The sequence below is a fragment of the Pristiophorus japonicus genome, chromosome 1, assembly GCF_044704955.1.
Source record: "Pristiophorus japonicus isolate sPriJap1 chromosome 1, sPriJap1.hap1, whole genome shotgun sequence".
Lineage (NCBI taxonomy): Eukaryota > Metazoa > Chordata > Chondrichthyes > Pristiophoridae > Pristiophorus > Pristiophorus japonicus.
The window spans coordinates 506,903,746-506,919,892 of NC_091977.1; the positions used below are offsets into that span (position 1 = coordinate 506,903,746).

General features: G+C 46.1%; 1 protein-coding gene across 2 annotated transcripts in view; it reads left to right on the top strand.

Moving 5' to 3' along the window:
- tsnare1 (T-SNARE Domain Containing 1) overlaps nucleotides 1-16,147 on the top strand; it is a 1,185,173-nt gene that overhangs the window by 853,313 nt on the left and 315,713 nt on the right. For both annotated transcript variants that reach the window (XM_070876910.1, XM_070876900.1), the window contains exon 7: nucleotides 5,604-5,657. In XM_070876910.1, the coding sequence (XP_070733011.1) occupies nucleotides 5,604-5,657 (54 nt within the window). The remainder of the gene's footprint in view (nucleotides 1-5,603; nucleotides 5,658-16,147) is intronic.

Consider the following 16,147-nt stretch of genomic DNA (forward strand, 5'->3'; position numbering starts at 1 on the left):
TCCCCATGTCCTGATGAAATGCATCCCAGGGTATTAAAAGAGATGGCGGAAGTTAAAGCAGATGCATTTGTTATAATTAACCAAAATTCTCTGGACTCTGGGGAGGTACCAGCGGATTGGAAAGCAGCTAATGTAACGCCTCTGTTTTAAAAAGGGGGCAGACAAAAGGCCGGTTAGTTTAACATCTGTAGTGGGGAAAATGCTTGAAGCTATCATTAAGGAAGAAATAGCAGGACATCTAGATAGGAATAGTGCAATCAAGCAGACGCAACATGGATTCATGAAGGGGAAATCATGTTTAACTTATTTACTGGAATTCTTTGAGGATATAATGAGCATGGTGGATAGAGGTATACCAATGGATGTGGTGTATTTAGATTTCCAAAAGGCATTCGATAAGGTGCCACACAAAAGGTTACTGCAGAAGATATAAGTACGCGGAGTCAGAGGAAATATATTAGCATGGATCGAGAATTGGCTGGCTAACAGAAAGCAGGGAGTCGGGAAAAATGGGTCCTTTTCGGGTTGGAAATCGGTGGTTAGCGGTGTGCCACAGGGATCGGTGCTGGGAACACAACTGTTTACAATATACATAGATGACCTGGAAGAGGGGACAGAGTGTAGTGTGATAAAATTTGCAGATGACACAACGATTAGTGGGAATGCAGGTTGTGTAGAGGACACAGAAAGGCTGCAAAGAGATTTAGATAGGTTAAGTGAATGGGCTAAGGTTTGGCAGATGGAATACAATGTCGGAAAATGTGAGGTCATCCACCTTGGATAAAAAAACAGTAAAAGGGAATATTATTTGAATGGGGAGAAATTACATGCTGTGGTGCAGAGGGACCTGGGGGTCCTTGTGCATGAATCCCAAAAAGTTAGTTTGCAGGTGCAGCAGGTAATCAGGAAGGCGAATGGAATGTTGGCCTTCATTGCGAGAGGGATGGAGTACAAAAGCAGGGAGGTCCTGCTGCAACTGTACAGGGTATTGGTGAGGCCGCACCTGGAGTACTGCGAGCAGTTTTGGTCAATTAAGGAAGGATATACTAGCTTTGGAGAGGGTACAGAGACGATTCACTCGGCTGATTCTGGAGATGAGGGGGTTACCTTATGATGATAGATTGAGTAGACTGGGTCTTTACTCGTTGGAGTTCAGAAGGATGAGGGGTGATCTGATAGAAACATTTAAAATAATGAAAGGCATAGACAGGATAGAGGCAGAGAGGTTGTTTCCACTGGTCGGGGAGACTAGAACTAGGGGGCACAGCCTCAAAATACGAGGGAGCCAATTTAAAACCGAGTTGAGAAGGAATTTCTTCTCCCAGAGGGTTGTGAATCTGTGGAATTCTCTGCCCAAGGAAGCAGTTGAGGCTAGCTCATTGAATGTATTCAAATCACAGATAGATAGATTTTTAACCAATAAGGGAACTAAGGGTTATGGGGAGTGGGCGGATAAGTGGAGCTGAGTCCACGGCCAGATCAGCCATGATCTTTTTGAATGGCGGAGCAGGCTAGATGGCCTACTCCTGTTCCAAATTCTTATGTTCTTATGTTCTGATGTTAATTGAGTATAATATCTCCAAGTTTGCAGATGACACTAAACTTGGTGGCGGTGTGAGCTGTGAGGGGGACGCTCGGAGGCTGCAGGTTGACTTGGACAGGTTAGCTGAGTGGGCAAATGCATGGTAGATGCAGTATAATGTGGATAAATGTGAGTTATCCATTTTGGGGGCAAAAACGCGAAGACAGAATATTATCTGAATGACGGCAGATTAGGAAAAGGGGAGGTGCAACGAGACCTCGGTGTCTTGGTTCAGCTGTCATTGAAAGTTGGAATACAGGTACAGCAGGTGGTGAAGAAGGCAAATGGTATGTTGGCCTTCATAGCTCGGGGATTTGCGTATAGGAGCAGGGAGGTCTTACTGCAGTTGTAAAGGGCCTTGATGAGGCTTCACTTGGAACATTGTGTTCAGTTTTGGTCTCCTAATCTGAGGAAGGATGTTTTTGCTATTGAGGGAGTGCAGCAAAGGTTCACCAGACTGATTCCCAGGATGGCCAGACTGACATACGAGGAGAGACTGGATCAACATTGAAGTTTAGAAGATTAAGAGGGGATCTCATAGAAACATATAAGATTCTGACGGGCGGGACAGGTTAGATGCGGGTATAATGTTCCCGATGTTGGGGTAGTCCAGAACCAGAGGTCACAGCCCTCGGATAAGGGGTAGGCCATTTAGGACTGAGATGAGGAGAAATTTCTTCACTCAGAGAGTTGTTAACCTGTGGAATTCCCTGCCGCAGAGAGTTTTCTGTTTTTATTTCAGATTTCCAGCATCCTCAGTATTTTGCTTTTCTATCGATATCTGTGTCTGATTTTATTGTGTTCCTTACACAGATGAGACTGCACACAGGGAGGTTAAAGTAACAGTGACCTCAGTCTTTGAAAGACACTCCAGTGTGAGGAACAGGCCTTCGGGGCCGGCTTATATACGGTGCTCCCAAGGGATGCTGGGATCCCTTGGGACTTCAGGGGATGAGTTCCCTGGTGGTGAAACATGGGAGTGCATGCTTTACAGATGCACAACAGATTTGATGTCTAAAACACAATCTTATAACACAGTCCTATAAGTTGTTAATTTCAGTTCCCATCTTTAAATTAGATAGCCACTGTACCCTCCATTTTTCCGTTCTATCCCTTCAGAACAATCTGTAAGCCTCATAATTGTGCTGTGGTATGAATAATTAAGAGTGAAATATGCAAAAATCATTCAATGTTAGAATCCTCGGAATACATGGGATATACAGCACATTCGGCGAACCAGTACATGCTCCATTCGAGCCTCCTCCCATCTTTCCTCATCTAACTCTATCAGCATAACCCACTATTCCCTTCTCCCGCATACGTCTATCTAGCCTCACCTGAAATGCATTTATACTCGTCGATTCAACCACTCCCTGTGGTAGTGAGTTCCACATTCTCACCAGTCTCTGGCAAAAGAACATTATTCTGAATTCCCTACTTGATTTCTTGGTGACTATTTTATATTGCTGGCCTCTATTTTGGACAGAAAAGGGGATCAGATTTTTTTTAAACTTCTCTCTCCCCGCCCCCCTCCTCGCCGTCTCCCCATCCCACCACCCATCTCCAGAACATTGCAACTCTTTCTGGGTCCATGGGTTCTCATAACTCTCCATGAGCTAAATTGTCATATCTCATTTCTGAGCCTTGATGGTGACTGTTGGTGGGCTAATCAGCTATGGAGCACTTCACAATTGACCCCAATTCTCTCCTTACCCATGTATGTTCAGTATTAAAGCCAAGGAAGTGGCATACAAATTGGCCAGAAATAGCAGCAAACCCGGGGACTTTTAGGGCTCAGCAGAGGAGGAGAAAGGGTTTGATTAGGGCAGGGAAAATAGATTACTGAGGAAGCTTGCAGGGAACATTAAAATGGACTGCAAAAGCTTCTATAGATGTGTAAAGAGAAAAAGGTTAGTAAAGACAAACGTAGGTCCCCTGCCGTCAGAATCAGGGGAAGTCATAAGTGGGAACAAAGAAATGGCAGACCAATTGAACAAGTACTTTGGTTCGGTATTCACTAAGGAGGACACAAACAACCTTCTGGATATAAAAGGGGTCAGAGGGTCGAGTGAGAAGGAGGAACTGAGGGAAATCCTTATTAGTCAAGAAATTGTATTGGGGAAATTGATAGGATTGAAGGCCGATAAATCCCCAGGGCCTCATGGACTGCATCGCAGAGTACTTAAGGAGGTTGCCTTGGAAATAGCGGATGCATTGACAGTCATTTTCCAACATTCCATAGACTCTGGATCAGTTCCTATGGAGTGGAGGGTAGCCAATGTAACCCCACTTTTTAAAAAAGGAGGGAGAGAGAAAACAGGGAATTATAGACTGGTCAGCCTGACATCAGTAGTGGGTAAAATGATGGAATCAATTATTAAGGATGTCATAGCAGCGCATTTGGAAAGAGGTGACATGATACGTCCATGTCAGCATGGATTTGTGAAAGGGAAATCATGCTTGACAAATCTTCTGGAATTTTTTGGGGATGTTTCCAGTAGAGTGGACAAGGGAGAACCAGTTGATGTGGTGTATTTGGACTTTCAGAAGGCTTTCGACAAGGTCCCACACAAGAGATTAATGTGCAAAGTTAAAGCACATGGGATTGGGGGTAGTGTGTTGACATGGATTGAGAACTGGTTGGCAGACAGGAAGCAAAGTAAATGGGTACTTTTCAGAATGGCAGGCAGTGACTAGTGGGGTACCGCAAGGCTCTGTGCTGGGGCCCCAGCTGTTTACATTGTACATTAATGATTTAGATGAGGGGATTAAATGTAGTATCTCCAAATTTGTGAATGACACTAAGTTGGGTGGCAGCGTGAGCTGCGAGGAGGATGCTATGAGGCTGCGGAGTGACTTAGATAGGTTAGATAGGGCAAATGCATGGCAGATGAAGTATAATGTGGATAAATGTGAGGTTATCCACTTTTGTTGTAAAAACAGAGAGACAGACTATTATCGAAATGGTGACAGATTAGGAAAAGGGGAGGTGCAACGAGACCTGGATGTCATGGTACACCAGCCATTGAAGGTTGGCATGCAGGTACAGCAGGCGGTTAAGAAAGCAAATGGCATGTTGGCCTTCATAACGAGGGGATTTGAGTACAGGGGCAGGGAGGTGTTACTACAGTTGTACAGGGCCTTGGTGAGGCCACACCTGGAGTATTGTGTACAGTTTTGGTCTCCTAACTTGAGGAAGGACATTCTTTCTATTGAGGGAGTGCAGCGAAGGTTCACCAGACTGATTCCCGGGATGGCAGGACTGACATATCAAGAAAGACTGGATTAACTGGGCTTGTAGTCACTGGAGTTCAGAAGAATGAGAGGAGATCTCATAGAAACGTTTAACATTTTGACGGGTTTAGACAGGTTAGATGCAGGAAGAATGTTCCCAATGTTGGGGAAGTTCAGAACCAGGGGTCACAGTCTAAGGATAAGGGGTAAGCCATTTAGGACCGAGATGAGGAGAAACTTCTTCACCCAGAGAGTGGTGAACCTGTGGAATTCTCTACCACAGAAAGTTATTGAGGCCAATTCACTAAATATGTTCAAAAAGGAGTTAGATGTAGTCCTTACTACAAGGGGGATCAAGGGGTATGGCGAGAAAGCAGGAATGGGTACTGAAGTTGCATGTTCAGCCATGTGCTCATTGAATGGCGGTGCAGGCTCGAAGGGCCGAATGGCCTTCTGCACCTATTTTCTATGTTTCTATGTTTCTAACATGGGACATTAGATAGCAATGAGGACAAGAAACCTGGCTGCATTTTACTCCGCGTATCCTGCAGCAAAGGGAAATTGTAGCAATCCTGATTAATAGCAGCACAGAGCAGAGATTGAACCAGAGACTTTTCATGGTCAGTATCTCAATGTGACACTTTGTGCGGTGCATTTAACATACAAGTAATTTCGGGAGCTTTTTGTGCTTAAAGTTCGTTATTTATTTTTGGAAGTTGATGCGATTTGATTGAGGCACATGAACCTGCCACACACAATCTCTGATTGAGTTTTTCTCTTTTCACAGAAAGTTGCCGAGAGGTCCAGAGCATTGCTTCCTGCAACTCAGAAAACCAGACAGGTACGTGAATGTGCTTGCTTTGCCGTTGTGCATCTGGCAAATCCAAGTCAAGTGTGGCGCTACACAAATGGAATACTATCCGCTCACATCATAAGCTCCGTTCTGAAATCAGTGACTATGTTGCTCCGCTCCACTGCAAGTGACTCCATTAGCAGAAATGTGATCCTGGAGAGGGCTGTGAGGGCTAGCGGTTTTTAGAGCCCTGACATGGAAAGCTGATTGCATTGAGCTATTTCTGCAACTCCGTTCTATCGGTCAGATTTACAACAGCTTGCATTCTCTTAAAACCACTGTAGCTAACTATCCCTTGACAACAGAATTGTGTCCCTGGGCTTTCATAACCTTCACAGACTTCATTGCTACATTAAATCTCCTGTTTTTTTTGCGGAGTGGGTAGAAATGTTAATCTTCTCGTCAGTTGTGAGGTTTTATTTGGCAGTGCCTATCCTTGACTCTGCTATTTTTTTGGACTGCTTTGGAGAATAAATGAGCTGTAGCTTTCGATAGCTTTTAGCGAAAGGAATTGCCAGAATGCCTACCAATGAAATTTATCGTGTCCACAGCAATTTTAAGTGTCTTTTTTAAATTCTATATTTTAAATACTTTTTTGTTTCCATGCTTCCAGTGATCATTTTAGTAACTGCATGATGGGATAGCATGCTCTGCTACTGCGATTTCTTTCGAAAAATATCTCTGAGCAAAATGATCGATTTTACATGAATATAATTGTCACGTTCATATTAACTTCACTGTGAGGGTATGTCTGGCATGGAGATGAATCATGCCTCTAAGATGGGTAGCATTACTTCATTTACTTTGGCCAGCCTTGTGAGATCATTAAACTATTTTGCCGATATGTTGATGTTTGCGTGGCGGTGGAGATGCTTCTGACTGCCTGAGCCAACTGCCTCCACGCTGCCTGCACTGCCCTCTATTGGGGCTTCCTGATGCAGGCACCAGAAAGCTGGTCTCTCCTTGCCCTTATTTTTGCCAGCAGAACATCTCGAGATGTGTCTGAAAATCTGGAGTCTCGTGCCACCCTGAAGACCTTGACATTCCCTCATGGTAAGATTTCTAAATCTCTGGCATTAAATTTGACAGTGAGACAATTCTTTTAAAACAATTGGAACAGTTTATTAAAGAAAACACACACACATGCACATCCACCTTAGTTACAACAGATATAATAAGGTTATAATAAAGAGTGATATACGTTACTTCCCTTTGGCTGGCTGGTTCAGGAGAGAGGGAAAAGTCTTTTGCTGAGTTCTTTATATCTCTCAAAAGCCATTGTCCCTCTGAAAGCCCCAGGATTGGACCTTGGTTCCAGGGCAGTTTATTATTGGCTCTCCTCACACATGTGGCTGTCTGGCCTGGCTCAGCCATCTCTTGATTTGTTTAAATGGCTTTCCAATACACAAAACCCATGTGGCAGCTCTGTGGGCTTTCATTTTGTTTCAACACAAACAGGCCTTTCTGTATAATCTACACTTTTAACATTTATACATACACAGAAACAATTTTAATCATTAATAAACACTTTTATTCTTACATCATCTATAATATCAGATCTCTGTTGACTGTCTCTGGGCCTTCCTCAATTTCAAGTGATTCTGGCCCTTTGAGCAGCTTCAGCCTTTTAAATGCTATAGCCTCACTGAACTTCCCCATCTCTCCCAGTGGTAGCATCCTGCAGCAACACCCAGTCTAATGTTACCACACATCTTGCTCCCCGTGCTTCAGCACAACCAACAGTGGTTCGAAAGTATGAGCTGCTTGTCGGAAATGCTGATATTCAGTGACATTTCTCTTAACTGCCGCACAAAAAGTAATTTAAGATGTGCTGTTATTTAACATGCGATGCAGCAACAGTATTACTGAATCTCGGGCCATTCTTCCCGTAAATATATTGGCTCAGATCTTGCTGGAGTCGGACTTCTCGCCGTTAGTTAAACTTTTTCGTGCATCCTTCAGCTTCCAATATTTTTTGCAGCATAACTTGCTCAAAGTGAGAGCTGATAATGCCGTGATGAGGGCAACGGTCATCTTAGGATCTGAGTGAATGACAGGACCGACAGTGTATCTCCTTAACCAATAAGATTTAAGGATTGAGAAAGAAACAGGAACGACAGAGAAGGATGAATTAGAGTGAGTGAATTCAAATCAAATCAGGTATAGAAAGAGAAATAAAGAGAGGGTAAGAAAGATTGGATTAAGAGAGACAGGGAGAGAAAAAAGACACAAAGGAAAAGTAAGAAAAAAAATTTTTTTATTGAACAGTTTAAGTTGATGGGATAGATTTTACACTTTTGTGCAGATCGTCCCAAAATGGGCGGTATTTACGGCGTGGGCGGTAAAAATGGGTTTTCAGATCGCTGGCTTGTTGCCCATTCTCAAAGTCCCTGGCCTCCATTTTAAAAATTGGGCATTACCACGAGCGATCTGAAATGGACGTTAGCGTTAAATCTCTCTGAACTTCTGCCGTAAAGTGTCGCCGTCCTTAGCAACGGCATGGCAACGCTTGTTTCCCGCGATTCAGGAGGTCGGGTCATCATTACATGCGCAGAAGAAGAGAGAGAGGGAGCAGAGAGGGTGGGTAGGTGTGGTGTGTGTTTGTTTGGCTGTTGTGGGAGGCACGAGGGAGATTCACCAGCAGCAAAAAGCCGACTAAGCACCAAGACCATAGTTGGCACCGCGTTTTTGTCCAACAAATAATATATAACATGGAAGGGATGGAGGAGGCCCTGGAGCTGTTAGCTAGGAACACTGGTGGCAGAGGGCTCCCAGTGGTCCCGAAGCATGGCACTGCACCCCAAGGTGCCCCATCCCTATTGCCAACGATACAAGAACCAGGAGCAACATCTTGCTTCTGGCTCAGAACATGTTCCCACTTTGGGACCGTCCTCTCCCATACCCGTCCAAGCAACGGTTTGGCTATCACCCCCCCCCCCCCCCCCCACCCCCAACGAAACAGTGCCTGAGGAACTCCTCGGCCAGACGGCTTGGAGTCAGGAGGGGAAGGGGTAGAGGTGGGGATGAGAATCCGGGGGCTGGGGGAGGGGGGGCGTGTCGGGGGGAAGGATTGGTTTTTAGAGATATACTTATGATTTCAGACAAATGTTCGGTTTAAATGTTTTTTATTTAACATAACCTTGTTGTGCATTGGCTCAGATAGCTGCACCGTTACACACTGGTGATTCCTTAACATTAAAGGGCATAATTACACAACTTCAATCAACTTAAACTTTAACTGTCACCAAGGCGATGCCCACCATTGATGTATGACCTGCACACCCAGCATTGTGTCAGCCTTGTAAATACCACCAACGTTCTTTCAGGCAAAGTGCTCATTTATGAGCTCCAGTCATAAGAGTCTTGCAGCTATGATGCCACCACGAGCCCTTTCATCCTGTCTAATGGGGGCGGGGGCATGGCTTCAGCGTCAGCCTGATTGTGTGACCCCCAAGGACAGCGCCACCTCCTCGTCGTCCTCTTCCTTTGCTGAGGCGGACCATCACACCCTTCTGGCAATTCTTGTCCCCTCCTGATAGCCAAGTTGTGTAGCATGGAGCACACCACCATGAATTGAGCTACCTGCTCAGGGTGGTATTGGAGCTCGCCTCCTGAGTGGTCCAGGCATCTAAGGCGCTGCTTAAGCACTCCAATGGTTTTCTCCATGATATTGCGAGTGGCTCTGTGGCTTTCATTGTATCGCTTCTCTGCTTCGGTGTGGGTGTCACGCAGGGGGGTCATCAGTCAGGTGGCGAGGCCATATCCTTTGTTACCAAGCATCCAGCACTGAACTTGTGGCTTGATTGTTAAACAAGTCAGATACAGTGCTCTCACGCAGGATGTGAGCATCATGGATGCTGCCTGGAAATTTAGTATTCACTGCCAAAATAATTTGCTGCTGGTCGACAACGAGTTGCACATTCAGGGAATGAAATCCCTTGCGGCTCCTGAAAACCTCTGCATCCTGAAAAGGTGCCAGCATTACGATGTGCATACAATCTATTCCTCCCTGCACCTTGGGGAAGTTAGCAATTCGGTAGAATCCTAGAGCCCTCTTAGTCTGAGCCTCTCTGGTCATAGGGAAGCTGATAAAGTCCATCCTGCGTGCATACAGGGCTTCAGTGACCTGTCTAATGCAGCAATGTGTGGCATGCTGAGATATACCGCAAATGTCACCAGCTGAGGCCTGAAAAGAACCAGACGCGTAGAACGACAGTGCCGCGGTGACTTTGACCTCGACGGACAGTGTGGCCCTGATGGTGCTGATAGGCTGCAGATCTCCCTTTATGAGCTGGCATATCTCATTGATAACCTTTTTGTGGAAGTGCAGTCTCCGAATGCAGGTGGTGTCGGGCAAGTTGAGGTAAGACTGCTTCGACCTGTACTTGCGGGGGGTGTAACGTCTGGTCCTCCTCATCGGCCTGTCATGTCTTACATTGGGCACATGATGCTGTCAAGATACCTTCTGCCATCTCGAGTCTGCAGCATGTAAGTGGTCATCAAGAGAGGGTGAGAAAAGACAGGCCTCATTCCAATAGCTATCTATTTCCACCGGTTGGTCACGAAGAATGAATGTCCCCACGAAGGCACCTATTAAATACCAATCATCCACAGTATGATAAAGATGTTTGTTCAGATATTCACATCACCTCCAAAGACCTCCAGAGTTCATCCGAACTCCCCCGAGGTTGAAGCAGAGCAGCCTTTTAAATGATGCGATATGTGATTTAGAAAATGGCGTCCATATCACTGTGAGTAGTTCCACTTTTTCCTGGCGTTTTTTTCGGTGAGCGATACTGTGAGCAAGGTGCCGAAAGCAAGGATGGGCGATCTCCTGGGCGTTAGTTTCGGCAAATTTGATCTTCACGACAAAAAACAGTGGCAGGGTGGTATTAAATCTCGGCATTAATTATGTGCCGAAAGTAACGCTGGGCAATATTATGGGTGTTGGGATCACCCATTCTGATGATTCCACTCAAACAAAGTAGGCAGACGGTATTATTTTTCTCGCCGTTAGGCACATGCGGAAAGAAACGCTCGGCGATAGTGACCGAGAAATGGGCGTCAGTTTCCATTTTGTGGCTAAATGGACAATATCTGGGCATTACACATCATTTCAGCGTTAAAATGGATATTAAGTGGGCGTTATGCATGCAAAAATAATGGAAAATCAGCCCCGTGTCTTTCTGGGCCAGAGAGGTAGATTGGCTTGCATTAACAATTATCACATCGTTAAAAAGTATTATGCTCTTAAACTCACCGCAGAAAGTTAAGATTTGTGATCAACAGACAATTAATGTTCAAATCCAGCAAGTTCTGAAGAATCATAGGGAGGCTACCGGCGAGATGCTGTTTGAGCGACGTAAATGGTGATTGGCATAAATCGACCAGCAAATCCTAGAGATTTGCAAGTGATGGCGAATCTCATAGCCCCCTGAATTTGCTGGCCGATTTATGCATTAATAACGGCATGCGTCATTAGCACACCGTTAATTTTCCAGCAAGCTTCGGCCCATTAATTTTCCAGACTGGATAAAGCCGAGGCTGTTGTCATCTATCTTATGAATTCAAGTGGTGACAGGAATGGTTACGTTAATGATAATGGAGTGGAAGTGAGTTACTGGCAGCAAATCAGACTCTGAACTATTCAATAACGCAGAAGAGGGAAAAAATTATACAGATAATGGTATGGTTTTTGATACAGCCGAGAAACTGAGACCTTTTGAATCATAGGTTGAATCAAAGAATGGTTACAGCACAGAAGTAGAGCCATTCGACCCATTGAGCCTGTGCCAGCTCTCTGCATGTCTGCTCTTCTGCTAGTTCCACTCCCCCGCCCTTTCCCCATAGTCCTGCAAATTTCCTTCATTCAGGTACTTATTCAATCCCCTTTTGAAAGCCACAATTAAGTCTGCCTCCACCACCCTTTCAGACAGTGCATTCCAGATCCTCATCATTTGCTGTGGAATAAAGTTTTCCTTCATGTCGCCTTTATTTTTTTTGCCAATCAATTTGACTCTGTGTCCTCTGATTTTTGACTGTTCCGCCAATGGGAACGGTTTCTCTCTATCTATTCTGTCTCGGCCCCTCATGATTTTGAACACCTGTATCAAATCTCCCCTCAACCTTTTCTGCTCTAAGGCGAACAAGCCCAGCTTCTCTACTCTATCCATGTAATTAAAGTCGCTGATCCCTGGAATCATTCTCGCAAATCTTTTCTATGCCCTCTCTAAGGCCTTCGCATCCTTCCTCAAGTCGCTGGAGAAATACCACCAACGATGTCTCCACAAGATCCTACAAATCCCCTCAGTGGACAGACGCACCAGTGTTAGAGTCCTCGACCAGGCTAACATCCCCAGCATTGAAGCACTGACCACACTTGATTAGCTCCGCTGGGCAGGCTACATAGTTCACATGCCAGACACGAGACTCCCAAAGCAAGCGCTCTACTCGGAACTTCTTCACGGCAAACGAGCCAAACTTGGGCAGCGGAAACGTTACAAGGACACCCTCAAAGCCTCCCTGATAAAGTGCAACTGACACCTGGGAGTCCCTGGCCAAAGACTGCCCTAAGTGGAGGAAGTGCATCCCAGAGGGCACTGAACACTTCGAGTCTCGTCGCCGAGAGCATGCAGAAATCAAGCGCGGAAAGAGCGTGCGGCAAACCTGTCCCACCCACACTTTCCCTCAGCGACTATCTGTCCCACCTGTGACAGAGACTGTGGTTCTCGTATTGCACTGTACAGCCACCTAAGAACTCATTTTAAGAGTGGAAGCAAGTCTTCCTCGATTCCAAGGGACTGCCTATGATGATGATGATGAAAGTGCGGTACCCAGAATTGGACACAATACTCCAGTTGAGGGCGAACCAGTGTTTTATAAAGATCCATCATAACTTCTTTGCTTTTATACTCTATGCTGCGATTTATGAAGCCCAGGATCCCAAATGCTTTTTTAACCGCTTTCTCAACCTGCCCTGCCACCTTTAACTATTTGTGCACATATACCCACAGTTCTCTCTGTTCATGCACCCCCTTCAGGATTGTACCCTTTAGTTTATATTGTTATCCCTACCACATGTCAGCCCATTTAGCTAGCCTGGCTATGTCCTCTTGAAGTCTTATCACTATTCTCCTCACTGTTCACTATACTTCCAAGTTTTGTGTCATCTGCACATGTTGAAATTGTACCCTGTACACCCAAGTCTAAGTCATTAATATATATCAAGAAAAGCAGTGGTCCTCGTACCGACCGCTGGGGAACACCTTCCTCCAGTCTGAAAAAACAGCCATTCACCACTTCCTGTTTCCTGTCACTTAGCCAATTTCGTATCTGTTATGTCCTTAATAAAGTAATGTGATTGAATACTGTAGACGAGAGTAAGTGTGACCTTAGTCTCTTTATTCTAATTCCAGAGTGCTGGTACAGCATGGGAAGCCTGCTTATATACAGTGCACCCAAGGGATGCTGGGATCCCTTGAGACTCCAACAGATATGCTCTCTGGTGGCGGTAGAATGCCGGTTACATAGGGTTGCATACATAACATCACTCCCTCCCAAAGTCAATAGTACACTTATTTACAGGGTAAGACGATCTGGGGCTTTCCGCTCCCTAGTCAATCGTCTCGGTACAAATGCAGGTGCAGGTGAGTTGGTTGGTTCTTCGCTGGGCTGCTGCACAGTTGGCCTTGCTGGGCTGCTAGGGATGATAAGTTCAGCTTCGTGGTCAACCATGATGTCGGTTGCCAGTTGTATATGTGTTGGAGGGTCAAAGTTGGTGATGTCTTCTTCAGGTTGCTCGTGGCTGTCTGTGAATTGCAGTTTGGTTTGGTCCAAATGCTTTCTGCAAGTTAGTCCATTTGCGAGTTTGACCTGAAACACCCTACTCCCTTCTTTGGTTATGACAGTGCCAGCAAGTCATTTTGGACTATGTCCATAGTTGAGTACAAATAAAGGGTCATTGACTTCAATATCGCATGACAAATTTGCGCGATCATGGTACATGCTTTGTTGATGCCGCCTGCCCTCGATGTGATCGTGGAGATCAGGGTGGATGAGAGAGAGCCTTGTTTTGAGCGCCCTTTCATGAGCAGCTCGGCTGGGGGAACCCCAGTGAGTGAGTGGGGTCTGGTGCGGTAGCTGAGCAGGACTTGGGACAGGTGGGTCTCCAGGGAGCCTTCCGACACACATTTCAAGCTTTGCTTGATGGTTTGGACTGCCCGTTCTGCCTGACCATTGGATGCAGGCTTGAATGGGGCAGATGTGACGTGCTTGATCCCACTGCGGGTCATGAATTCCCCTGAATTCAGCGCTGGTGAAGCACGGCCCGTTGTCGCTGACAAGGACATCAGGCAGGCCGTGCATGGTAAATATGGCTCGTAGGTTTTCGATGGTGGCAGTGGGCGTGCTTACAGACATTATTACACACTCAATCCACTTTGAATAAGCATCCACAACAACCAAGAACATTTTGCCTAGAAACGGGCCAGCGAAGTCAACGTGGATCCTAGACCACGGTTTGGAGGGCCATGATCACAAATTTAGCAGTGCCTCCCTGGGTGTATTGAACAGTTGAGAGCAAGTGTTGTGTTGGGGCACGCAAGACTCCAAATCTGCCGGGCCACCACACATGGGATCTGGCTATAGCTTTCATCATTACTATGCCTGGGTGGGTACTGTGTATGTCGCGTATGAATGTTTCCCTGACTTTCTTGGGCAAAACCATGCGATTACCCAACAAAAGACAGTCCGCCTATCTGGACATTTTGTCTTTACGCCGCTGGAACGGCTTGATCTCTTCATGCATCTCCACTGGGACGCTGGACCAGCTCCCATGGAAGACACAGTTTTTTTTACAAGGGACAGTAAAGGATCCTGGCTGGTCCAGGCCCTGATCTGGCGGGCCGTAACGGGTGACTTTTAGTTTTCAAATGCATCCATCACCAAGAGCAAGTCTGCAGGCTGTGCCATTTCCACCCTGGTGGTGGGCAGTGGTAGCCGACTGAGAGCATCAGCGCAGTTCTCTATGCCTTGCCTGTAGCGAATTATATAGATATAGGCGTTCAGCGTGAGCGCCCACCTTTGGATGCGAGCAGAGACATTGGTGTTGATACCTTTGCTCTCTGAGAATAGCGATATGAGCGGCTTATGGTCAGTTTCTAACTCGAACTTAAGCCCAAAAAGATATTGATGCATTTTCTTTACCCTGTAAACGCATGCCAGAGCTTCTTTTTCAATCATGCTGTAGGCCCTTTCTGCCTTGGACAAGCTCCTAGACGCATAAGCGACCGGTTGCAATGTTCCCGATTTGTTTGCTTGTTGTAACACACATCTGAACCCATACGAAGATGCATCGCAAGCTAGCACTAAACATTTACATGGGTCATACAGGACAAGCAGTTTGTTGGAACATAACAGATTTCTCAAAAACTGTCTCTTGTGATTTCCCCCATACCCAGTCATTTCCCTTGCGTAGCAACATGTGTAGAGGTTCTAGCAAGGTGCTTAACCCAGGTAGGAAATTACCAAAATAATTGAGGAGTCCCAGGAACGATCACAGCTCCGTCATGTTCTGTGGTCTCGGTGCGTTCTTGATGGTCTCCGTCTTGGCATCGGTGGGTCTGATGCCATCTGCCGCGATTCTTCTCCCTAAGAACTCGACCTGTGGCACCAGGAAAACACACTTCGAGCGTTTCAACCTGAGTCCCTCATGATCTAGCCGACTTAGAACCTCTTCCAGGTTCTGCAAGTGTTCGATGGTGTCCCGACCTGTGACAAGTATGTCATCCTGGAAAACCACGGTGCGCGGAACCGACTTTAGCAGACTACAATGGGCATCTATGTAGATGAACAGATCTTTTTGCGTGTTGATGCAGAGGAGGCCTTTCGAAGATTCCTCCAGCTCCTGCGTCATGTAGGCCGAGATCAGGTCCAATGTGGTGAACATCCTTCCTCCTGCCAGCGTCACAAATAGGTCGTCTGCCTTGGATAGCGGGTACTGGTCTTGTAGCGATAAACGGTTAATCGTTACTTTATAGTCCCCGCAAATTCTGACCGTGCAATTGCCCTTGAGAATCGGACTCACTGAACTCCACCGGTGCGATGATGCCCTCTCATTGCAGCCTGTCTCGCTCAATTTCCACTTTCTCTCGCATCATATGTAGCACCGCCTGTGCCTTGTGGTGGATGGGTCGTGTTCCAGGAATCAAATGGATCTGTACCTTCGCCACCGAGAAACTTCCGAAGCCTGGCTCAAACAACAACGGAAACTTGCTCAGAACCTGGGCACATGAGGCATCGTCGATGGACGAAAGCATCGGATGTCGTCCCAGTTCCAGCGTATTTTTCCCAGCCAGCTTCTGCCAAACAGTGTGGGGCCATCTCCTGGTACTATCCATAGTGGTAGTTCGTGCACTGCTCCATCATGGGAGACATTTACTGCTGTGCTGCGAAATACAGGGATCAGCTCTTTAGTGTAA